The following is a 25,444-nucleotide window of genomic DNA, read 5'->3' as shown; positions in this document are numbered from 1 at the left end:
ATATAATGATAATGGGTTTTGATTCTGGGTAGTTTGGTAACCATTTTCGAAACAAAGTTGAAATCCAAAGGACATAATCGATTTGCATATGGTATTATAAATAACAAGCTTATTTCAAATGAGCATTTCTCTCTCTTTCTTTTTTTTTTTTTTTTTTTGATAAGTAAAATTCATTAATGAAAGTAAGATCAGTCGAGATGACCAACCAAGTGAGACCCAAAACAAAAGGGGACTATTCGATAGCAATACAACACACCTTCTCCCAATTGCCTATGAAATCTTCAAACCCCCCTCCCCCTACCTCTCCCCTTAAATTCCTTGAAAACCTCGTACTAAAAAAAACAGAAGTTATTAGCCTCTTCTTTAAACTAAGAGATGTCCTTGCCGTAGAGACGTAGGTGTCCTCTCTTGGGATTTAGGGGTGAAAGAGGAAAAACAATAAATTTAGAAGGGTATTGAAAAAGGGGGAAAGAGGATAAGCAATATAAAAAATTGTAAGGGTGTTTACAAGCCAAGAGTATATTAATCGAGAAACAAAGTTCAAATGGAGAATCCTTATTGTAGAATTTGAACTTGAGTAAGGGCCATCGTATTCCCCAATAAATATTTATTTACATACAATGAGAAATTTTGAAAATAGAGGACATGCGACATATAATCGCTTATTTGGCTAAAACATTTAGACTAGAGTCTCTATGAACCACTTATGGGGGTAAAAGAGATTAAATAATAAAGTTTAAGATATATTATCAAGAAAAGAAAGGAGAAGAGGAAAATTAATAAAATTTGAGGGTAATATTGAAAAAATGTTAAAAGAAGAAAGATAATAACATTAAAGGTATTTTTGAAAGAGTCATACTAGAGTGACCTCAAGCAAAAAACACATATCGCACTTCTTGATGTGAAAGTGGATGGGAACCATAGATACTTTTCACTCGTATCTCGATGAATGCGTCTATGATTCTCATACACTTTCACGTCAATAAGTGTGATATGAGATTCCAATCTGAGGTCACTTTAGCATTGTTCTTTTTTAAAAGAGGAAGAAGATAAAATGCAAAACATGTCTTTGGGATACCTTGTTTTCGTGGTATAAATCTTGCGAGGAAGATAAGAGGAGTCCACCATTGTGTTTTAATATATAAATAATATTTTTTGTGTGATTTGCATATATTCTGAGTACCCTACTATTTTGTATTTTAAACAGATAGACGTGCACCTTGACCTTAGTCTTCTCTATGGGATTAATTAAAAAAAATGCTTAAATTCCTTTGTCATTAACATTCTAAGTTCTAACCGTAAGTCCGTTTCTTTGTCTCCTTAAATTAATCTGTTGTGTTTAACCTGCTAGGTAATTTCTTTTACCCTTATCGGCAAAGATGGTGTATCAAATAAGAGGTTGAAAGGTTGGACAAATTTAATTAAAGAATTTGAAGACAACAAATTTTATAAGAAAAATTAAGAGAAAGATAGATAAATGACATTTAGGCCACTTTTCGTTATTTCATTAGACTAATGTCAAGGGGTATGGCAAAATCATAATAAAGAAAATGGTGATTTAGACATACCCCCTATGTTTTGCTGAATATTAGAGATACTCCTGTGTTTTGAACCTTATGACATGCATCCCTTGACCTCAGTCTTCTAGATAAACTAAGAGAAAAAGACTCAAATGCCCTTAATTTTAATTTATAGCCAAAAACTCATATTTGTCTTCTCCAAAATCAATCATCTTCAAGCTCTTCAACCTCCAAGATAATTTTAATCTATGCAATCTTATTTTCATCTGTTATTTTCTATCTTCTCTCATTTTGTAAAATATCATAAAATTTTTATCTAAAATTTCATCATTTTATACTTTCTCAAAAATTGTATATTTCCTTGAGATTTGAATGTTGAAGACTTTAAGTAGATATAATCTTAAGATAGATGATGAAGGGTTAAATTTTTTATTCAAAGTAGTTGACGATGATTGATTTTTTGAGAGAAAAAATATGGGTTTTGGCTGGAGATTAAAGATGAGGGCATTTGAGTATTTTCCCCTTAGGGTATGTTTAATTGCATGGAAAATGACTTTCTATGGAATTTGAAATCCATGAAAAAATAGTGGTGAAAAAAAAATAGGGTTGGAAAATCAAATTTCATTATTTGATTTTACTTGGATAAAATCATGAAAAAATATGAGAAAAAAAGAAGAAGAAAAGATGAGGAGGAAGAGGAAGGGGAGAGGATGTGGCGGTGGCGTTGGAGGTAAGTAAGGAAGAAGAAGGGAGAACGTGATGGTGATGGTGACGACGAAGGAGGTAAGTGAGGAAGAAGATGATGAGGAAGATTAGAGAAAAACGTGGTGGTGGTGGTGGGGGATGAGGTGAGGGATGGAGAATAAGAGAGAGAAGGTAGTCGGAGATGGTGATGATAGAGACGAAGTCGACAATGGTGATGTTGACTACGATGATGACGATGACGACGAGGTTAGTATAATGGTGGTGGTGGTGATAGGAAATAAGAAGATATGAATGGGAAAGAATTGGGGATGAAAAATATGGGTGGATTTTTTTATTGGGGTGGAAAATGAATTTTCATTTCCATGTGCAATCAAACACTTGAAAAATGTCATTTTCCATAGAAATTGATTTTCCACCCTATTTTCCATGTGCAATCAAACATAACCTAAGGGTATGTTTGATTGCACATGGAAAATAGGGTGGAAAATCAATTTCTATGGAAAATGACATTTTTCAAGTGTTTGATTGCACATGGAAATGAAAATTCATTTTCCACCTCAACCAAAAAGTCCACCAAAACATGGATTTCACTTTCCCACTCATATGGGTGAGAAAGTGAAATCCACCTAAATTTTCCATCCTCAATTATTCCACTCATATCTTCTTCTTTCCTACCACCACCAACATCACAATAACCTCGTCATCGTCACCATCGTTGTTGCCGTCATCGTCATCACCATCTCAGGCCACTTTCTCTCTCTCATCTCTTCCGTCGTCACCACCACTACCACGCTCTCCCCTCGTCTTTCTCATCATTTCTTCCTCACTTACTTTCACCTCCACCGTCGTCACAGTCACCACCACATCCTCCCCCTTCCCCCATCCCTTTTCCTCTTCATCTTCTTCTTCCTCTTCCCCTCCTCTAATTTTTTTTTCTCTTCCTCCTCCTCTTTTTTTTTTTCCCATATAATTTTTTCATGATTTTATCCAAGTATAATAAAATAATAGAATTTGATTTTCCTACCCTACCTATTTTCCACCACTATTTTTCCATGGATTTCAAATTCCATGGAAAGTCACTTTCCATGCAATCAAACATACCCTTAATCAATTTAAAAGATAGAGGTCAAGGGATGCATATCATCATTTTCAAAGCATAGGGGTATATCTCTAATATTCAGCTAAACATAGGAGGGTATGTCTAAATCACCCTAAAGAAAATGATGATCTCGTAGATAGTCAAGCTCACGGTTTATATTACGGTTTTAAAATTCGGTATTCCATCTATTCTCTCCTCAATTGATTTTGAGTTGACTCGTATATGTCATATTGTCTCAAATAAGATCAACCATTTAATTCAGACATACAATTATTTGTTTTTATTTGTTTATACGCATATAAGTTCATATTTTTTTATGAACACGAGGTGGATTAAATGGTTATTAGACATTAAGCCTGACCAAAATTTTCACATGTGATGATTCACATTGAATGGCTCAATTATTCTTGAATGATATCGAGATAACTCGGGCGAATCATCCGAGTCTGAGATGAGATTTGAATTCGTGGTGAAGATGAAAAGATTATCTTAAAATTATTTAGAAAGTTAGTTTCTAAAATCTATATTAATCTTTAGAAAATCCATCTTTTGATTGATGTTCTCCTACAAACGTATATTGATGTTATGAAATATTTGGCCTAAGAGTTGAAGTAGGACCGGCTAAGTTGGGGGCCCAACCCAAACTTGATAAACACCAACCCGTGCTCGTGCCCAGCAAGACCTCAAGCATGAAATGCTCCACCCAAATCGAACCCAAGTCAGTTGGCTCATTCCTCATTAATATTAGATAATTTAGTAATGATAATGACATATATAAAGATAATAGGTATTAGATATTTAGTAACGGCAAAGAAGCATAAAATTTACAACTATTTGTCTCCAGATATATATCTCAAAGTTTAAATACATGAAATTACAAGCAAATGATAAGAAAAAGGTTATGATGATTAACTAAAATTTGAAACGTAAATGAGAAAAAAATGAAAATATTTTAAAACTAAAACAATTTTAAATTTGAGTAAATTGGGGCAATACAATGTCTATTCTGGAACACAACTCGATTTGATTCGATCAATTTTTTTTTATTTTTTTTGCCCAAACTTGGGCTTGAGCCCTAGCTACCAGTGCCCAACTTGACCCAAGGTCGGGTTGAACCCATCAGGTTTGAGTTTGGCTTGCCCAAGTTGCAGTCCTACCAGAGAGTAGTGTGTATTAGGTCAATGTAATCATTCCTTAACAGCCAAAATAGATAATCAAAACCTTAAACCTTATAATACCATTTCACATGCCCCCTCTGTCATGTATATTAGAATGAGTTGTGATGAATGCACATGGTCTTGATACGAGTTTGATGTGGCAAGGGCATAGAACCATAAATCGTTTTCATCATGATACACAGGAAAAAGATGTGCGATTTTATGCCCATACTACATCCTATGCGTATTCAACCGTGTACCAAGATTGCATGCATTCATCATTATTCTACTAGAGTCACGATGAATGCATGTGGTCTTGATACTCAGTACGGCACACGACTGACATGGCAAAGACACATAACCATAGATCGTTTTCATCGGGATATTGGAAAAAAGATATGCTCTTACCATGTCATCCGTGTACTCAACCGCAAGACCGCGTATATTCATCACTATTCTATTATAATTGATTGATAAATGATTACCATGGGTCTATTGTTGCAAGTAGCTTATGTATAATCTATTTTTTCAACGGATGCTTACCGGTTCAAATACAATAATATTCGAATCCAATGGATGTTCTAAAACTCTATTCGAATCCGAATCCGATTATCCTATTGGATATCAAATAATATATAATTAAAATTCGAATAATTTGTATATTAAAAAAAACACAAATTTTCCTTATCTAATTGATTTTTTATTATTAAAAAAATTATTATATATTATATTATATATAATAAATAAATCAAGTAAAATAATATATATTATGTTATTTATATAAAAAATAAAATAAAATAAAAATATATATTATATGTTATTTTGAATCGCATATTATCGGATTCGAAATGTTAATATTCGAATCCGTATCCAATAAGGATTCGAATATATAAAACTATCCATTAACACCCCTACTCAAATATAAGTTCCGTACACAAAACCTGTTTAGTCGTTTCGAATAAAATACAAATCAAACACGTCCTAATGCTATATAAGGGATTAGGTTTAGCTCAAACACTCGAGAGACCAAAGTCGAACTCGACTGGTGGGTGCCCTTTTATCCGTCGCAACTGTACGCGGCTTGAGGGTTTTCTTTCGCTGATTGTCTCCGTCCGAGGTAAGCTCCCAAATTTGCATAAACCCTAGTTAGGGTTTTCTCTCCTCTCTCTATTTCAAACTGTTCATCTCTCATTGCTTTTCAAATCCAACTCTCTTTCTTTTCACACCTAGGGTTTTTTTTTTACCAAAAAATAAAGCTACCTGATTGTTCTAAACATGTTCAAACCCAAAAAAGATTCATTTTGGATATGGTTTTTCGTGGTTTTAGTTGAATTGCAGGTTTTCGTTAAAGGGAGGGAAGTTGTGGCCTTGATTTCTTTGAAGGTCGTCCATGGATTTCGACGAGTACGATTATTTAGAGAAAACAGTTGAAAATCCGGAAGCTTTGAAAGAGCCGGAAACAACTAATGGTGGAGATGAAGCTGTTAAATCGGGGGAAAAAGACAGGAAGAGTTCTAAGCATAGGAGTGATCAGATTGATGATGATTTAGATCACCGATCGAAGAGGGCACGATCCAGAGATGACACTCGTGGTCATGACAGGCATGGTGAGAGGGGCTCCTCGCGTCATCGGTCATCTCCTGATCATCGGTCCAGAGATGGTGAACGTAGCGAGAGGGACCGTCATAGAAGCAGCAGAGAACACAGAGACAGAGATAGAGATAAAGATAGAGATAGAGAGGAAAGGAATGGGAAGGAAAGAGACCGTGGCAGAGACAGAGATCGAGAACGAGATAAGGATCGGGAGAGAATAAGAGAGCGTGACCGTGAAAGTGAAAGGGAGAAGGAGAGAGAACGAGAGCGGTCACGTCGTAGCAGGAGCCACTCTGAAAGGCACCTCAGTGACCGTGATAAGGATGTGGAACGGGAGAAGGATAGAGAGAAGAGCAAAGACAGGGAAAAAAGTAGAGAAAGGGAGAGAGAGATAAGAGACAGAGATCGAGAAAGCAGGTAACTTTTTTTTTAAATAAATATTTTCATGATTTGCGGGCTATGTGAATTAGAACTGCTGAAAACGTTGAATAAATCCCTGCAAATATTCATTTTAAAATTATTAGCTTTCAAGTGCACCATGCACTTCAACTCTTAAGGCAAAATAACGAATGTCTACCCATGCTTCGAGTTAGGCAAGACTGTATGTTCTTTAAGTGTCACTTATCTGTTTTTAATCTTCTAATTTGAATTTAACTAGAAGGTTTTCAATCGGTTTCTCTACCAAGATTATGAGCTTCATGGCCCCGCAATCATATTTTGTGCAAAACCCAGTGCTAAGGGACAAGAGAAATTGTATGGACTAGTAGTCTCCTTTCCCCTTGATGATCGACTCATTTAGAAAATAGAAACAAAGCTACAACATACTGATTGTAGTTGGAACATGATGAAGTGATCGGTTCTCGTTCCTCCTGTGATTTACCTTTTGTATGTGAACATATTGATGCAAAATGTGGTGTAATATGGACAAGGGTTCTCGAACACTCTATAAAGCATATTTTCTCTGTAGGTTGTGCATTTTGATTATGAACATTCTGTATGTGTAAAATGGACTGTATCCAGTTATCTGGAATTGGTTTTGAATTTGCCAACACAAATTCAGAACTGATTTGAAATCATGTAACACTATCCACATCTTACCAACGTCTGAATTTGTCTGGACCCACAAAAAATCATAGGGTGAATCCACATACATTAGCTAGTTTTTAGTATGTTATATGGTACATATAGTAATTATACAATTGGTCTAAAAATGAAATTATAGCTCTGATTGGAACTTAGTTTTCCAAAGCACCAGGAAGAAGATATATTTTGGGAGTGGGATCATCATTAAAAACTTGTAATTGAATTGTTTTAGGAACAGAAGTGGGCATGGCATGCCAGAAATTGAATGGTTGGATCATAGAAGATTCTTCCTACTTGGGGTTGGATGTTGATTTCATACTCCATTTCATGCCATAATCTCACTCATTTTTAATGAGATCATGATAACAAAGTACGGTTCTCTTACGATTTCCAAGCTTTCAAGACACTGGTGCTCATCAACTTGAAACTTGTATTAATTTGGTCTTGAAATACCAAGAGATTTGTTCTATATTCAATGGATTTAAAAGGGTTAATTATTCGTATCGATCTCTTGTCTGATTCCACATTCTGTTAATTCTGGGGTCATATTTTCAGAATTCATTTCCCCCCTTTTCACAAAATGTTCATCAACCCTTAACTATGCAAATTTTCATATTTGTTAAATATGTGAATTCTCTTTTTTATAAGTATATGATGCATATCATAAGACATACCGTTGTTTTACTATTCATAGAAGAGAAAAGATATCTCATCATTTTTTTGGTAAGTGCAATATTTCTAAAGAATAAAATAAATGAATGTATACAAGGGGGAGGTTGAAAAACATTGCCATTATCATAAACACAATCAGCTAACACTTCATCTTGACACATGCTCCCACACCAGAGTTGGTAATGGTTCTCTCTAGCCTTAACTCTGATGAATAGGAGCACCTTTAGGGATATATGGAAAGAGAGAATGAGATTAAGAAAGATGAGAGTGACCTCCATTGTTCTCATCGTAGGCAGTAATGTGATACTGCAACTTTGTCATATTGTCAGAATGATGACTGCTCTTAGGTTTCATTTTTTGATCAAGTTAAGGGAATTTTATTAGGGTTCGACTCCTCATGACTGGAGTTTTAATTCCTAGGCTTATGTTGAGAGTTATACCTCACTAAAAATGGGAGTTGAAACATCTAGAGGAGTTACAATTGGCAGGAGTTGGGCATTCCAAATGCCAACGAAATTTGCAGCTCCCTGCCCAACTCCACGGTTCCAGACATGTCCGTAATCCAGTTTATCTTTAAGATTGATCATACTTTCTGATGGTACAGCTGTATCTGGTGCTGATTTGCACCCCATATGTAGAAAATTAATGTGGGTTAATTTGTTTCTTTATGATATCTGAGCTGTCAGAACCAAAGATCTTTTGCGTTCTTTTGATCTCATTACTAGTGTTACTAGCATTACATGCTTCTTAAGTTCCCGTTTGATTGAAAAAACAAGATTGCACATTTCGTGTTTATGGATTGGATACTTGGTGGTTGGGATTGTGAAGGAGGATCCTGAGATGCACTTGTTGGATAGTTTTTGTCCCTTGTAGATTTGTTTGGGATTGGGAATAGAGATAGTCTATATTCTGTGTCTTTTCCCAGTTTATGCTGCTCCTTCGTCCAATGCAAGAATGTATCTGTTTTAACCTTTTCCCTTCTCTAGAGGGAATGGAGATAGTGAAAGCATATACGAGACAACTTTCAATAACTGAAGCCTTGGCTTTGGACTGATTAGGTTGGAGAATCTTTGGGATCAGGCCTTGGTGTTGTTTTTAGGGTGGAGGTGGTTTGGAAACTACAGATCTACTTGTTTAAGACATTCTTTTTTTCTTTTCTGTTTTCCATACAATTGTTACTTGCTTTCTAAAGGATTTTGTATGTATTGCCATTTGAATGGAATTCTTGCACTTTTCCTGGCATTATTTTTCAAATTTCATCTGGTTATTTGTGGTATATATATCACTGTTGGGAATTCTGAATATTGAACGTTAGATTCCGGGAACTCGCAGATACAATAGAGCAATCTGCAGATGGTCGTTCTGGCAACTGAGCCAGGCTCAGGAACTCAGGTCATGGGTCTTAAATATTTGTTCTTCGGGGGTTGTTGGTGGAGGTTTGACGAGGAGTGTCTTGTTATGATTTTGGTTATCCTCCACCTCAGAACACAACGGCTTAATTATATTTATTCTGTTGCAGAAATGCTGGTGGGGAGTGATGAGCTTTGCTTAACAGAAGCACTTCCTTCTGATGCATGTGAGAAAAATGGGTGTTCAGTTGGCTGCCAGATCTGCAATAATTTTTTTACAGGATATCTTATCATCTATTTGGGTGATAAATGTCTCTTTTTAAAATGTAGGCCTTTGGGTTACACATAGCACTTGCCAAGGGGAGGTTGAGTTTGACTGCCCATGGATTGTTTTCTATATTTGAGTCCAAGTTTTCAGCATTTGTAGACCTAAATCTAGATTTTTTCTGAAGTCATCACCTCTGAAGTTTTTATATTCACTTTTAGGTTCCTCTCATTCCCCTTGGGAATCCATTTTTTTTGTTTTCCTTGCATTTAACATTCCTTTTTTCCTTGGGAATTTTTTTTCTTTCATCAGTAATTATGCCATTTGCATGACTAGAGAGTTCCCTTCGAAAATTTACCTCTTTTTCCACATGCCTTTTAAATAATGTAACTACTAGCCGCAGATCTTTCATCATATCCCTATTTATTTAACTAGTATTTTTTGGCTACACTCTACTATAAAGTTTGATGTTTAGTGCATCAGTAACAGCGTGTTGCTAGCATATCTGTGAAGTACATCTTTAGATTATTTGCATTTTAGTCTATGTCAGCAGGAGAAGCAAAAGCTGAGGGATTTATTACACAATATTATACAACTGTATGGATGCAGACATATACACACACACACAGATACATACATATAATTAATTAATTAATTTTGGTCATATTGTAGACATACATTTAAGTACACCTATAAAAAAAGGGATATGAATTTACGTATAAGGTAATGTATAAGTCAGTGCTTGTTAGAAAATTTCTACAGGTAGCATTATTCACATGTTAATTTTTGTATGTTTCAGATCTTCATGATTTAGCCATCTTTATTTGTGGAACTGCACCCTTACTTTTTTTGGGCATAATCATTGTCTGCTCTTCGTGTTTGAGTTATAATCTATTCAATTTTTTTCTTCAGTTTGGTACAGGACCCTTTAACAAATTTTTAACTTCTTAGCTATGATGTATTAGGCCTAAACTTTTGCCCCTTGCACTGCTCTGATGATATATCCTTCTGTTTCCAAACCGATGACAGATTGTGATAAATAGAACTGCTTTTCTTGGTGTGGATTATTGACACAATCTGCTGATTTGCTTGCAGTTTTAAGTATGTTTTTGTCAAATGAATGAGACATATCGTTGATCCAGTGCTTGAAGTTCAATCACATACTTTAACATACCTTGCTACCTAGAATGGATGTTTCCACTCATTAGTTTTAACTTAGTCCTCCAGGTCTGTTCTTTACTGAACTTGCAGATTAGGAGCCGTTTCATTTGACCTTGTCACCTCATTGGTCGTGTTAAATTAACTTCTTGCAGTTCCCTGCAGGAGCGTATTACGTGGATTTGACCTTTGTACGCATAGCGGGAAAGAAATTTGCTGCCATTTCTAAAATATTTTGTGCATGCTTACTTTTTTAAATACATAAAACCAAAAATATTATTTTAAGACTTGTTCTATAGCTCAATTGATGTTCTAGCCTGCTCAAGTTGCTTTATTTAACATCACATCGTAATCATTGGTAAATCAGTTGATAGTTGAGGTTTCCTTTCCCTTGCAGACGCTATAAAGAGAAGAAGGAAGAAGTGGTGGAGCCAGAGGCTGATCCAGAACGAGATCAAAGGACTGTGTTTGCTTATCAGGTACCTCAATGTATTCCGGCTTTCGGTGCCTTTTAGCTGTAGTTCTGATGGTGCTAACTGATATTCTGTCAACACTGCAGATTTGTTTGAAGGCAGATGAAAGAGATGTATATGAATTCTTTTCAAGGGCTGGCAAGGTTAGTATGAGCGTTTTTCTGTGTGTGATCACTAAATCAAGGGCTTAAATTATGCCTTTTTTTAATGATTGGTAAAATATGGAAATTTTATTTAACACGAAGATTAGGCTTTCTAGTGAAAGAAAATATTCACGAGGTGAAAAATCTACACAAACAAAATGAATTTTGCATCCCAACAAGGCTGTGCCGTCAAATCATAAAATTGTACTACTAGCAACTTTGAACTTTGTCAGGACAGATGGACCAAGAGCACTTGAGGGTTTTTATTGTCAAGATCATGCCAGTCTATGTTGTCTTCTTTGTCCTGAAACAATAAAAATATTCTCTTCCTCTATTTCTAAATGGGTCGGCAAATTATTTAAGTAATATACTTTTAAAGGAATAACCTATCTCACTGAAGAGCTTGTGCTGCCAGCTAACAGAGAGATTCATTACTGAAAAAGAAGTCACTCAACTTGCCTCGGAAATGAAGAAAACTCGGTTCATAATCCCCATGCAAAAGGACAATGAACAAGAGGGTTCTTAGTCGTCTCCTTACACTTGCATATGATATGACTATTCGGAGTATTTGAAGTCTATGTTGAATATTAAATGGTTGATAGTGAGGATATTGTATAGCTTAATGTCCATACAAGAAACTACTTTTGAGGGATGGTGGCCGTGAATATCTTGCAAGGGAACCTTTGGAGCTCCTTATGAATTATCTCATTTTAAAAATACTTCACTATGAGAGATCTAATAGTTGACTACTTCTGCATTCTCTTATCTAGATATGAGGAGGGGGAATTGGGGCTGTCAACGGATGCTTATTGGTTCGGATACAACAATATCCGAATCCGAAATTTTTATTTGATACCCGAATTCTAATTCAAATCCAACGGATGTTCTAAAACTCTATCCGAATTCAAATCCAATTATCTTATTGGATATCGGGTAATATCCAATTATGATTTGAATAATTTGTATATAAAAAAAACATAATTTTTTCCTTATCCAACTGATTTTTCATTATTAAAAAAACTTATTATATATTATATTATTTATATAATAAATAAATAAATAAAATAATATATATTATATTATTTATATAATAAATAAATAAATAAATAAAATAATATATATATCATATATTATTTCAAATTGGATATTATCGGATTCGAAATGTTAATATCCGAATCCGTATTTGATAAGGATTCGAATATAAAAAACTATCCGAATTCGAATCCGATATCCAAAATTTTGGATAATATTCGATTTTTCGAATTCGAATTCAAATTTTTGACTATCCATTGACACCCCTAGGGGGAATGATCTATTGTGATTCTTTCGACTAGAGCCATTGCCGTAAAACAGCTTTGGAGGGATAGTGGCCATCCAAATTTCTTAGTAGGGAACCTTTGATACTTTTTAGGAGTTATCTCATTGTGAATATAATTTATTAGATCCTTTGAAGGAGTTGTTGAGGTGTCGTCTTTCCAATCGTTTGAATTGTTCCTTAACTCCTAAGGCTTAGGAGAAACCCAAGTGCTTGATCTAGATGCATTGGCTAATAAGTACACCTTCAAGGTTAGATTGTGTGTGTGTGTGTGTGTTGGCTTTGCTTTCTCTTTGTTTAGACAGGTTGAGATGCTTCAATATTCATTTTCACATACTAGTCACATCAAGCACTAGGGGGTTTTAGGATAATGCCTATATTGTATATACCGAACTTTCCATTGATCAATGTACTCCACAAGGTTTCCTATTCCTCCGATGTGTCGTCAATCCCTTACCAAGAAGTAGAATATTCATATCCTTGAAATACCAATGCCGTTCAACATAGCCTTAAGTTGACAACCAATAGGGTGCAATCATCGTCATCATCATAACACGTACTCCGACTATGTCAATGTATCTTGTCATATCCCAAACCAATACAAAACAACTCACCTTCATGCTACTCTAGACCTCACTTCATGCATAAATAACTTGAAAACATGATGCTAACAACCATGGTTTTAAAACTCGTTTTAACGTTTCGTCTGTGAACGAGACCGAGTCGTCTCTGATGAGTTTTTCGATATGTTTGAGGCTTCTCGTTCAAAAATGAGAAAAATGAATGTGGGTTTTAAATCTAGTACGATTGACTTGTCCGTCTGTCTCGTTACTGGGTGATACGTCTCAGTCTCGGACGAGTTTTGAAACCATGCTAACAATGTCTGAACTATCTCTACAAGTCTACAACCACATGTACTAAAACATAATAACCTATAATCTGCACCAAGACACTAAGAAAAATATGTTTAATACAGATGAGCTGAAATATGGTGTTTTGTTCAACAATACTACCTTTTACAACACATTTACATTTAGGGAAGTTAATTTTGATATTTTATCAAGTTCAATTACGCTTTATATTATAAAAAGCTATACGTCATATTATAAGATGAAAAGTGAGATACCTATTTAAAGGGGCCAAATTGACTTCTTATTGGTTAATCCTTTACCCTCTATGAAGGATAAGTTAATGATTGTGTTGCGGTTTAATAATTATTTATCTTTGGTGAGTTTAATGATGCACTTAAAACGTACAGGCATTCATATAGGCTGTCTCTCATGGTGCAATAACATTAACTATAAAGTATCTTTGTCAGGAGGTCATCGTTTCGTAAGTTAAAGCTTTTGGAACTGTTACCATGCATTTTTGCCTGTTATCTTGTTAACACTTATGTTTACCATCTACAGGTGCGAGATGTGCGCCTCATAATGGATCGCAATTCAAGACGTTCCAAGGGAGTTGGGTAAGTTAATATTTTCTTTCATGACATGAGGTTCTCAAAATAGTAACTTTTGTATGAAGATACTTGAATTAACATAAGACACTTGGGATGAAGCTTCGATGATAATGAAAATTATGGAGGTAAACATATTCAAATAATTTTTATAAAGGACAATATGTGGCTTGCACCATAGGCAACATTTATTGTTGTTATGAAATTGACCTCATTGTATTTTATGGCTATGTCCTTGGATAAAATAAAATCACCTAATGATTCTAATCTATTAACTGACTTTAAAGGCCATTTAGATGAATCTAAAGGACAAAATGCCAATCAAAGGGTTAGCAAATTCACAGAAGCTTGTGTTTTTATAACTTCTTTTTGGCAAATTCCTATAAATATGTCCATGTACAAGGATATAGGAGTGTTAGAACTAAGAATCATAGAATATGAAATTTTTAGCAAAGGAAGTTGTGATCCTTTGTCTCCAAATGACATCCCACCACAACTATTTTGTTCTCATCATTAAGAGTTGTTTTGATTGAATGGAGTACAAATTTATCCCATGGCTGCTAATCATATTTTTGTATGCTACAGGTAATTATTGAATGATTTCTGACATTCTTGAAATTTTTTTTTTTTTTGTCTTTATCGTTGGAAGACTAAATGTATTCAGTAGGCCCCAATAATGCAATTTAGACCATCTGTTTGCTGATTTAATGTCAGTTCATGAGTATTGGCTTTGTTAGATGGGCAATTTTTTGTATAACCAAGTTGTTTGGTACATGGATTATATCTACTAGTTTCTCTTTTTTGCCTTTTCTTACTAAATAATGTTTCTGAACTTTTTTCCACTTTTTTATTTTATTTGATATATAATTTTACTTATTAACCAAGGAAATGAAAAGGAAAGAGAAGCTATGGTTAGCTTCAATAACGATGATTGATGGTATATATCATCCTCAGCCAAAGAATAGGCCAAAACATTTGCAAGCTTTAAGTATATGGGTTGGGTTCAACGGCCAAATTCCTAGCCAAAGTTTTGTCTTATATGGGCTAAAAGTTTTGGAATGGGCTGATTTTTTGTGAGGACGATCTTTATGGTGAAGAGATCATCTTCACAAAAATAAAGAGCACCCTTACAAAAAATCATCCCATTTTGAAACTTCTAACCCCATCAGAATTGGTTTATTAACTAACGGTAAAAACTGATGGGCCACGATTCTTCAAGTTATAATGTGGGGTTAGAAGTTTCAGAATTGGCTGATTTTTTGTGAGGATGATCTCCTCATCATAGAGATCACCCTCACAAAAAATCAGCCCATTCCGAAATTTTTAGCTAATAAAGGTCAAAACAGTTTGGCTAGGATTTTGGCAACTGAACACTCCCTATATATATATACACTAACATATCATTTAAATGTGTTAATAGAAATTTACACCATTAAAAATTCTATCATCTGCCTTATTTCAGGCTTTGAATCAGGTAGGGACAGAGAAAACCAGAAGCGTTGATCTGTATCCATCCCAAAACCAGTCCCCAGTTCCAGATGGGCTGGGGTTACTGTAAGAAGAACCATCCAATTGTACGCTTAGACCATTCTTCCCGTGGCTGCATCCATCATGGTGTCAACATATATCTACTATATTTTAGAAGTTTAGATACATCTCTGCACTATCTCCGTGTCATGATCTCCTGTAGAAATTTTTGGAATCCTTAATTTTATTTTGCTCACTGCATGCTGTCGTTTGATTTACTTATGAGTTATGACCAGATCTGGAGTGGGCCATTTGTACACAAGTCAAAAGTTCTTTTTTTTTTCAAAGTTGTTTCTATTGTAATTTCAATACTTTTTGTTCTGGTGTGATAATATGTTATCTTTCTGTTGAATCATGGATCATATGTTTTAATACATCCTTAAGATAGATGGTAGATCCTAAAGCAAACGTTTGCAGGTATATTGAGTTTTATGATGCGATGTCTGTCCCTATGGCAATTGCGCTCTCTGGTCAACTGCTTCTTGGTCAACCAGTGATGGTTAAGCCATCAGAGGCTGAAAAGAATCTGGTTCAATCTAATACAGCTGTAGTTGGAGGACCAGGTGGTTCTATTGGACCCTATTCTGGGGGAGTCAGAAGGTTATATGTGGGAAATCTGCACTTCAACATCACAGAAGATCAACTTCGTCAGGTAACCACACTTGACACTAAATTAATATTTAGAACATTCTGTATAATGTTTGTTTTACAGAAAAAATGGCATTTGTTAATCTGTGGGACTGCGTATCAGACATGTGCTGTGTCCAGACACCTTCTAAAAAAATTAGATCATCTGCATTAAAACTGATTGTCAATTGGACAACCAGGTAGAACTTGCAATTGCACCTCGATGATACAGTCATCTTTTCTTTTTGATAAGTAGAACATTATTGATGGAAAATGTAAGAGATCAAGCGGACCTACCAACAAAAGAAAGAAATAACAGAGAAAACCACAAGAAAAGGAAAGAAAACTCGAGACTAACCAAAGCGAAACTAGCCCTACATGCTCTCATGTCAAATAAGCTCCCACATAAAAAAGAAAATCCTCAAAGAAGAAACCCTCAAATTTTTTAAAAGAAGAGCTTCAATAAAAAATGAGACCCAAAATGCTGATGTTTTCTTGTATTGAAATCTCCTTCCTGAGAAGATGAGATTGTCTCTTTCCTTTCAGATGGCCCAAGAAACAACGAAAGGTTCAAACTCTAAAGAATCCTTTCTCTAGGCCTAAAATCTGAGGACTTCCATCCCTGGAAAAGAGGGATAATTGATCTAGGAGAGGCCCAATGAACATGAAAAAGAAATAAGTATTGAGGCCAAATGATGTTGGTGAACGAACAACAAAGTAAAAGGTTATTACTGATTTCCAACTTGATGTACATATGGGTTTAATATCGTCAATAGTCAGAATCCTGATAAGTGTTGCCCGACCATATGAAAAAAAACACCTTGGAAGGTACTTTTTTTTAATACTCCAAATGACTGAAACTTGAAATATGGCATAGGAGACTAAAGTGCAGGATTCATAAAAATATTCAAGAGAATGGAAAAATAGGACTAAGTAGGTAATTGATAGGTTCCAGATCCCAGTCATTGAAGTACCTTCTAAATGCGAAGTCCCAATAGATCTGTCCACCAGCTCACACCAATAAATCTGAATTGGTTGATCTTTTTTAAAGAAATGGTGTAAAGGTATACAAATTGATTGTTGAGAGAAACTTTACTGCTTCGACGATCTGCCTAGAATCGGATTTTGTTTGCTTTGCCGACTTGGAAAGAGCTATTATGTTTCTATATATTGCTGGAGACCCCACCTAGAAGATGCCTCGATGCCCCACTTTCCCAACCTAAATTGGCAAAATCCCATTCTTAACTTGAATAACCCCCTTCAACAGATTGTCCTGGTCAACCCTGAATATTCCCAATCACTCATTTTTGAAATTTGTAAGGCATCCATATTGTTGGTATTCAATGCCAACATATTGCAATCTTACTACATTTTTTTTCTTCTTGTATTTGACCATGGAATCTGTCCACAACTCTCGGTCAGGCATTGCTGATGAATATAGCTGGACTCATTGTGGCATGCCTTAATGCCTTAATTTATTTTTTACAACAGCAACATACAAGGATTGTATAACAACTGAAAGTTGAGTGGCTTGATTTTCTTTACATTTAGACCCTGTATGGAAGCTTAGAAAACTTTTGATTGGAAAAATTTTCCCTCAAAAAGAAACTCATGCTGTATTGGAATTCCCAAAGAAGTAAATTTTTTTATGGAAAGATTGTTTAGGAAAGAAAGAAATTTCTAAATTTCCTTACGGGGCCTTAACTTCTACTCATTCTCATAATAAATTCATTTCAAGAAGGAAAAGATCTAGGCATCGACTTGGATGCCTCACAGTCATCTCATTTAGGTTTGGTCTTGGAGATTTTCATGGCTGTTATGCAATATTGAAGAATTTCTGTTATAACTGCATTTCTCGATATTATAGCCATCAAAACTCCAATCTGATCTGTTTGATTGGTGGCATGAGTTTATTGTCTTCCCTTGTTGACCTTTGAACTTTATATCCCAGGTTTTTGAACCATTTGGTCCTGTGGAGTTGGTGCAATTGCCACTTGACCCGGAGACTGGACAATGCAAAGGTTTTGGTTTTGTCCAGGTGAGTTTAATGTGAAAGCATGTAGTTCTTTTTGTTCAAACTTGTAGGATTAATTAATGCTAGTTGTGCCAGTTTGCACGCCTTGAAGATGCTAGAGCTGCTCAAAGTTTAAATGGGCAATTAGACATTGCTGGGCGAATAATTAAGGTAATCTACTCCTTTATTTCTTTCTTGTATGATAGATAAAGGAATTCATTAAGGATAAAAGAGGAACGGCATGAAACCCTGAGGAGCCCAAGAGGCAACACAGGTCTTAAAATAAACAAAATAACTGATCCAAAAGGAGTCTATGTTGATTTCTTATGAGTTCCACTGTAGGCATCTGTATTTGTGTCACCGTACAAGTCTTGAAGGCTGTGATGAGATGAGGAGAGTCCACATAAATCTCCTGCTTTACTTTCTGCAATTATTTATTGACCTTTAGTTAACGGTATTGTTTTTTTCATGCTTTCAGGTGTCAGCTGTTTCTGATCAGGTTGGAATGCAAGATATTGGGGTGAACGCTGGTGACTTTGATGATGATGATGGTGGGGGCTTGGTAAGCACCAACTCTTTCCTATATCCATTGCTCTTTGGTGAGAAAAGTGCTTGTAGTAGATGCCTAGGGGAAAAAAAAATAAAAAAGGCTTGTAGTAGCATGAAAATAAACTTATTCCTGATGTTCACCTTTTTTTCCCCTCAAACTTATTGCATATGTTCTGTCACGCATTAATCTCTCTTATTTTGGTTTTATTTAATTATTCTAAATGCAAGTATTCTTTTATTTTTAAGCATCCTAACTTGTTAAGGGCCGACTTTTCTTCATGTAGTACGTAAGGAGAATGTTGTCAATCATGATGTCACAAAAAGTTGTCATTTATTACAATGCTGCTGTGGCATTTACTTTTGAGCATCTTGTTGAGTTCTTTAGGCATATGTTACACGATACCTTATTTGTAGAGGTTTGGATTCATGAAGGTCCTATTTGGTGCAGCTTTTCTTTCAATCAAAGTGCTTCTATGGAATGGAATGACTTCACTTCTATAAGAAATACAATTACAGCATTGATTTGTTGATGACTGTGTTTAGGAAGTGCTTCCAAAAATTGTGGGTGTCTGGTGAAATCAACTAAAACGCGATTTATGCATTCTAGATTTTTATGAGTGAGAAGAAATGGGTAATATCCTTATTAACTGAAGAAAAAGGATATTTTTGTCCCAAACTACGGCAGTTTTCTTTTTTTCAGCTTCTTGCAAAAGTGAGTAGCTAAAAGTGGGTTCAGTCAACTTTGGCTCCTTGTGCTACTTTGGCTTCTGTAGAAACTAGAAGTTGGGTGCCGACCAAACATGCTTTTGAGTCTAAAAAAAGTTTTTGACGGGTGGGAAGATAAAAGCAACCTTTGCGCCAAGTGCAACCATGCTAGAATTACATCAAAACTCTTGTGTTTTGTGATTTTACGACTGCACTCGTATCATGCTAGGCCTAGGAGTTTGTTTGGCCTCACAAAAAGCTACTTTATTGTCATGGAAAAGGTTTCCCCTCTATCTAGTAGAGGTGCACTCTTAACTAGGGTCATCTTGATGTTTGGAGTTCATAACCAGAAAAAGGGCTAGTGTTGAAGCTTTGAACCTCATAAAACCACCTTCCTGTGAAGGGCCTATTAGGATTGCATTATCATAATCTACAGTCTTCATATGCTTTCAATGCCTGGAGCTCTCCCAACCTATGTGGGGAGATTCCCAAGATCTTCCATTTCCCATTCTTTGTATCCTTCTCTAGCCCAACCTCCACAGTTGTACTATTCTTCACCAATGCTGGAAGATCTGAAAGGGCAATGGATGTAAATGCCACTTTGGGACCGCACTGATTATACTCCAAAACCTCATCTGTCCCCTTTACGCAATGAGACCTTGGTTCCCTATGGAATCTTATTAAATCTGTTCATAATTCCTCTACACAAATTATAGTGAATTCATTGGTGGGAATGTGTTCCTTAATTTTTAAGACATTTTAACTCCACTTTACCTGCCTTTCTTCATTCACTATTTATAGAATGTCACACAAACCCTATTTTTTTAATGGAAAAGGTTGTCTATGCATTAGAAAGATATCTTTGTGTGGTTATAATTTTATTGTTCAAATCTTGAATAAGAGCTTATCTGCAGTTATGCTTTTATGGGTAACACTTGCGTATTTTGCCTTACCTTATTAGGGCATGTTGGTGAGGAATCATGAGTAAGATTCAAATGGAATTGGGTTCAAATTTTAGGACCCTAAAATTCATTCGATTTTTGGTATGAATTAAAAAAATCTGAAGCTATATAAAACAATTATTTTTATGTAATATGCCAAACAATTGTATTTGACAATCTCATTTGGTTGACACATTGCAACTCAACTTGAGTCATGGGTTCAAGTCTAGCTTGCCCACCAAAAGAACCAAAAAAAACACATATTTGAGAAGGTTTGTACAGTAACTTAAAATAATGATAATGCAATTTACTTAACCATTTCAATATGCATTGTAGAGACAAATTTTGTAAACCCATAATATTACAAATAAAGATATTTCTCCAATAGAAAAAGAAATAGATGTTGTGCTTCTCTTTCTCATATCTTTTGTAGATGAAAAACTCTTAGACTCCCCACCATGTGGCATATGAGAGAGTCTAATTACACTGCTTGATATATACATAGCACAACATGTGGATCAACAATGGCCATAAAAACAGAGCCTTATCCCGAAGATTTGGGGCCGGCTAAATGAATCGTATTCCTCCATTCCATTTTACCGTGGCCAAGTCTTTTGTTATTGTAAAACACATGTATCGAATCAAAACAAAATTACACATGATAATATCTAGGCCAAACCATCATATGATACTTCATACACATTATGTCTTGAAAGGCTATGCCTAGTCAACACATTGGATGATATAGAGGGTATTGTCTGTTGATTGAAACTTCTGATGGAAAAGCATAGTTTACTTCTCTACCCTGGTATAAAATAATAAAATGTGGGTCATTTGTTATTACGAGATGAACTGATAACTATCATGGCCAGCTGATTAGAGTTTTTTTTTTTTTTTTTTTTTTTTCTGGTTTTTGGTTTTTATTTTGGTAGTCCTTGAATGCCCGTTCTAGAGCCATTCTCATGCAGAAGTTGGATCGTAGTGGCACAGCTACAAGGTTTGCTTACACCAAACTTGTGTGTTCTGTTTTTTATTTATTTTTATATATTTTAAATTTTATAAATTTGGATTGAATTAAGCACTTACTTTTTTGTCTACAGCATTTCTGGTTCACTTGGTACTCCTGTTGGCAATGGATCTGGCGTTACTCTTCCAACGGCACCAATTCTTGGTGCTGCACCTGCAGTTCCCCCGCTTGTTGCTCCTCTAGGACAGGCTTTCATGCCTACCCTTGCAGGATTGCCAGGTTCTGTTCTTCCTGTACCGGCTGTAACTGTATCTCCTGTCGATGCCATTGGTGTTCCTAGTGAGTGTTTGTTGCTGAAGAATATGTTTGATCCAAATTCAGAGGTTGGTTTGGCTGGTCACTTTTAGCTCTTTTATTTCCATTTGTTCACATTCATTACCTATATATATGAAAAAAAAAAAATCTCATGTTCTCTTTCCCTTTTTTTTTTTAAACTTGTTATGCTGAAATGCGTGTTGTATTGCAGACTGAGCCAGATTTTGATTTGGATATTAAAGAAGACGTTCAAGACGAATGTTCAAAGTTTGGCGCAGTGAAGCATATCTATGTGGACAAGTATGTAACAATGTGGTTTACTATCTCTGTGTGGTATCCACGCAGGACGTTCTTGCGTTCTATTTTTATATCCAATTTAGTTCGCTTCCTAAGCCTAACTTCCAAAGCATCATGTCATGGTTTGATAATGACTCCATAAATGTGGAGGCATTTTCCTAATGTTTAAGCACAGACTTCTAAATCTCGGAAAATATTTTTCTTTGGTCTAATTGTTTTTGCTATCTAGTCTTGTGCCCATGAGAATGGGTCTGACATTTCTAATCAGACCTCAAGTAAAACCTTGAGAAAAAGAGAAATTCCACCAAGATTCTATTATTTTTCACTGTTTAGTTTCATTTAAGATAAGTGTTGAATGCCTGAAAGGGATGTTTAGCCAATCGTATAGTTGGAATAAACTTTGTTGATTGATTGATAATTTTAGGAATCCTGACTTTTATTTTACTAGGCATTGCTCTTCTACTCTTGGGTCTATCATTAGAGGTCGTAGTTTGTTGCACTGTCACATCACTATTTTCCTCTAGTAAGGTTCATTCTTTTGTATAGGTTGTCAATGTATTTGGATCGAGCACTCTCATGCTAAATTGGATTGATTTGGAGTTGTTAGTGCATATGTGTACTAATTCAATGGACCTGATCTACGAGGCATCGAGTACAATAAAGAAAAATATTGACCTTGGAATTTATGGAACCATATGCACCCGATCCCTAATGAGTAAAAACTGTATTGGAAGATGTAGTTTTGATTTAATACATTTCCATGTTTTTTTCCTTTCAGATCGTCTTCTCTACCTCTTACATGTGTTTTTATCTCTTTTCTAATGAAATGTCTCTAAAAGGGATGTAATACATTTCCTCATTAAGAAAGAACTTGTCAGAGGTTTTCAACTATATTTTAGCACTCACTTACCATCCTGGTTTTCAAGTACTTGGAAGGAAATAGAATTGGTGACCTTGAAACTTTATAATTATATGCTTTGGTGTTCGGAGTCATAGGGATTTCGATGACATGGATTTGATCATACCATATATGAAGACGTGTAACAAAAGACATAATTTAATGGAAGAACATGACTTGTTCAGTTGATCCATGATACTTTGGATGAGGACTTTATGATGATGGAGATGATCCTTGTTGACTGAAGTGGAAAACCGAATTTCATGGTCTTGATCATAGATTTACATGTGTAGCGGCTGTTTTAATCCTTCCATGGAACGTTAAATGTTTGATTTGGCTTATTTGATACCCATCAATTCTCAGCATCTGTAGTGTTTATTTGAGATGCTGATACTTTGTTTTGGTTTTCGATAACAGGAATAGTGCTGGGTATGTATACATGCGGTTTGAAAACACCCAAGCTGCCACTAGTGCACAACGTGCACTCCATGGGAGGTGGTTTGCAGGGAAGATGATCACAGCAACATACATGGTAACCCTCTCTCTCTCATGTTTCACTTTCTTCTTCATGAGGTTTGCACAAGAACGCCAATTTTTTTCCCTTTTTTGTTTTTTCTGGCTTCACACTTGCAGTTGCCTGTGAACTACGAGGCGAAATTTCCTGACAGCAAGTAGGCTGCTGTGTGCTACTAGCAGGATTGTTTTAACATTGTTGAACTAGTCCGTTTGTGCGGCTTTAATTTGTTGTTCTTGTCTTGGATGAACTGGCAGCAGCACTCCCATGTAGTTTTAGAGAAATTTTAGATCACCCATTTGTGGTACAAGTAGCCTGTTATGTCTTTGGATCATTGGAAGGATAGTATACATTTGTCCAAACTTGTTAATGCGCCATAAACTGTATTTGACTATTCATTTCTTTCAGCTTTTTTCTATTTTAAAGATTGCTGTTGAGAGACCCTTGGGGATTATCTGTAGTCGTTTATTTCCAGCACAAATGGAAGTTGTGCTTGGTTTATTTTTATGATGCACTGACAGTGCAGTACTCGAAACCCAATTCCTTGATATACAATGGACTGTAGATTAGAGATAAATTTTTAGTTGAAGTTTAGTGGCATGTGATAGAGATCAAGTTTAAATTGGTACAAATGAGACCCATTAACAGGGCCAGAGATTGTTTTATATTATTGAGTTGAGACTTTTCAAATTCTCTTCGGTTGAAGATATTTGGCCGCAGAGATTAGGGGAATCAATAATGGTTCACTCGTCATTGTATGAGTGAGAATTGATACAGTTTCTGGATCATTTGGTGGAGAGGTTGACTGGTTGAGTTAGGTCATTCCATTAGCCACAGACCCATATTGATGACTGCCATCTCTCTTGGAATTGTGATAGATTTTTCTACCAAAAAGATTCTTGTTTCGTTTTTTTGATCAATTCCTCAAAAAATAGTTAATCTCTCCTGTATTTATTCTAAATGACTCAATCAAATTTCTATCGTCTGAAAAATAATAATTTTATTTTATACTAGCAACTCTCGACAATATTCTAGCAACTGGTTGCAATAACGACCCAATGCCCCATTAGAAGTTTTTACCAATCAGGTCTTTGTTAAATGCTCTTTCAAAAAGTCTTGACATAATTTAAGAAAAATTCACGAGGAGAAAATATATGGAAAGTAGGTTTAAATTGTTTCAGGTTTCCAAAATTGCAAGCTTATTTTACTTTGATATAAGTAAAGTATAATTTAAGCAAACTACCAAATTACCTAAAATATCATACCAGGAAAGAAATTTACTACAAAAATAAATTATACTTGCAGAAATTAAAGATTAAAACTTTAGGCTGTATGCCTCTGACGCCAAGGAATAAAGGAAAGATTTAAGCAATGGACGAATAATGTATTTAGAGACTTAATGAGGAAAATTGGAAGCTTTTTTTATTTTATTTTATTTTAAGGAATACTTATATATTTTAATTATGATGATTTTCTTCTTAAATATTGTATTTTTAAATAGAAGTAACGGATTACTACATGACCTGACATCCCAATCAAATTAAAATAAAAAATATTTTAAGAAAAACTCTACCTTGTGGAGCCAAATGTTGACACTAAGAGGTAACATGCTAAATACATTTAGCATATGAGAGATGCAGATGGTGAGATTGATGTATTCGTGAAAATGTTAGAATGACATTAATTGAAAGAAAGTCCATTGGATGGTTTGGGCATTGTTCAAACAAGGTTAAATAGTTCCAATGAGAAAAATAATTTAAGTTGAAATTTATTTTTAGAATAATAAGAGGAAGACCCAAAAAAATGTAGATGGAGATAGTGGAATGAAGGATTATAATTCAGTTAGCAGACCCAAAATCTTTGTTTTCTATATTTCTAATATAAGTAGAAGAGTGATTTAAAAGTTGAATAATTCTATGGACCATCTGTTTTATTATTTGTTAACTTGAATTCCACTTAAATGAAGTCAACAATTTCAGAAAAAAAGCTGATCTTTGTGAGGATATCTTGATCATCTTCACTAGCTCTCAAGATGAGTGTCACTTGCATGAGGGCTATTCAATAAATTTTATGAATGTATTCTCTACAATCTTTAAAGTAAA

General features: G+C 35.2%; 1 protein-coding gene across 1 annotated transcript; it reads left to right on the top strand.

Annotated features, from left to right (window-relative positions):
* Window positions 1–5,439: 5,439 nt before the first annotated feature.
* LOC147407577 (Splicing factor, CC1-like protein) lies at window positions 5,440–23,785 on the top strand. The gene is made up of 14 exons (XM_086436221.1): window positions 5,440–5,598; window positions 5,809–6,491; window positions 10,999–11,080; window positions 11,161–11,217; window positions 13,942–13,997; window positions 15,933–16,167; window positions 18,094–18,180; window positions 18,253–18,327; window positions 18,635–18,718; window positions 21,284–21,348; window positions 21,452–21,701; window positions 21,845–21,933; window positions 23,246–23,360; window positions 23,462–23,785. Exons 2-14 carry the CDS (start codon window positions 5,872–5,874, stop codon window positions 23,501–23,503), a joined length of 1,857 nt encoding a protein of 618 aa, XP_086292347.1. The 5' UTR covers window positions 5,440–5,598; window positions 5,809–5,871; the 3' UTR covers window positions 23,504–23,785.
* Window positions 23,786–25,444: the final 1,659 nt, after the last annotated feature.

The sequence above is a fragment of the Akebia trifoliata genome, chromosome 3 (genome assembly GCF_017979445.1).
Source record: "Akebia trifoliata isolate Shusen 1 chromosome 3, ASM1797944v1, whole genome shotgun sequence".
Taxonomy (NCBI): Eukaryota; Viridiplantae; Streptophyta; class Magnoliopsida; order Ranunculales; family Lardizabalaceae; genus Akebia; species Akebia trifoliata.
The sequence above is the reverse complement of the archived record's forward strand: the minus strand, read 5'-3'. Positions and strand labels throughout refer to the sequence as shown.

Bases quoted from the DNA above. Each gene is read 5' to 3' on its own strand.
- LOC147407577 (XM_086436221.1), top strand. From the start codon at position 5,872: ATGGATTTCGACGAGTACGATTATTTAGAGAAAACAGTTGAAAATCCG. The intron at 21,702-21,844 runs GTTGGTTTGGCT...GTTGTATTGCAG, and splicing joins TGTTTGATCCAAATTCAGAG to ACTGAGCCAGATTTTGATTT. The intron at 21,934-23,245 runs GTATGTAACAAT...TTTCGATAACAG, and splicing joins AAGCATATCTATGTGGACAA to GAATAGTGCTGGGTATGTAT.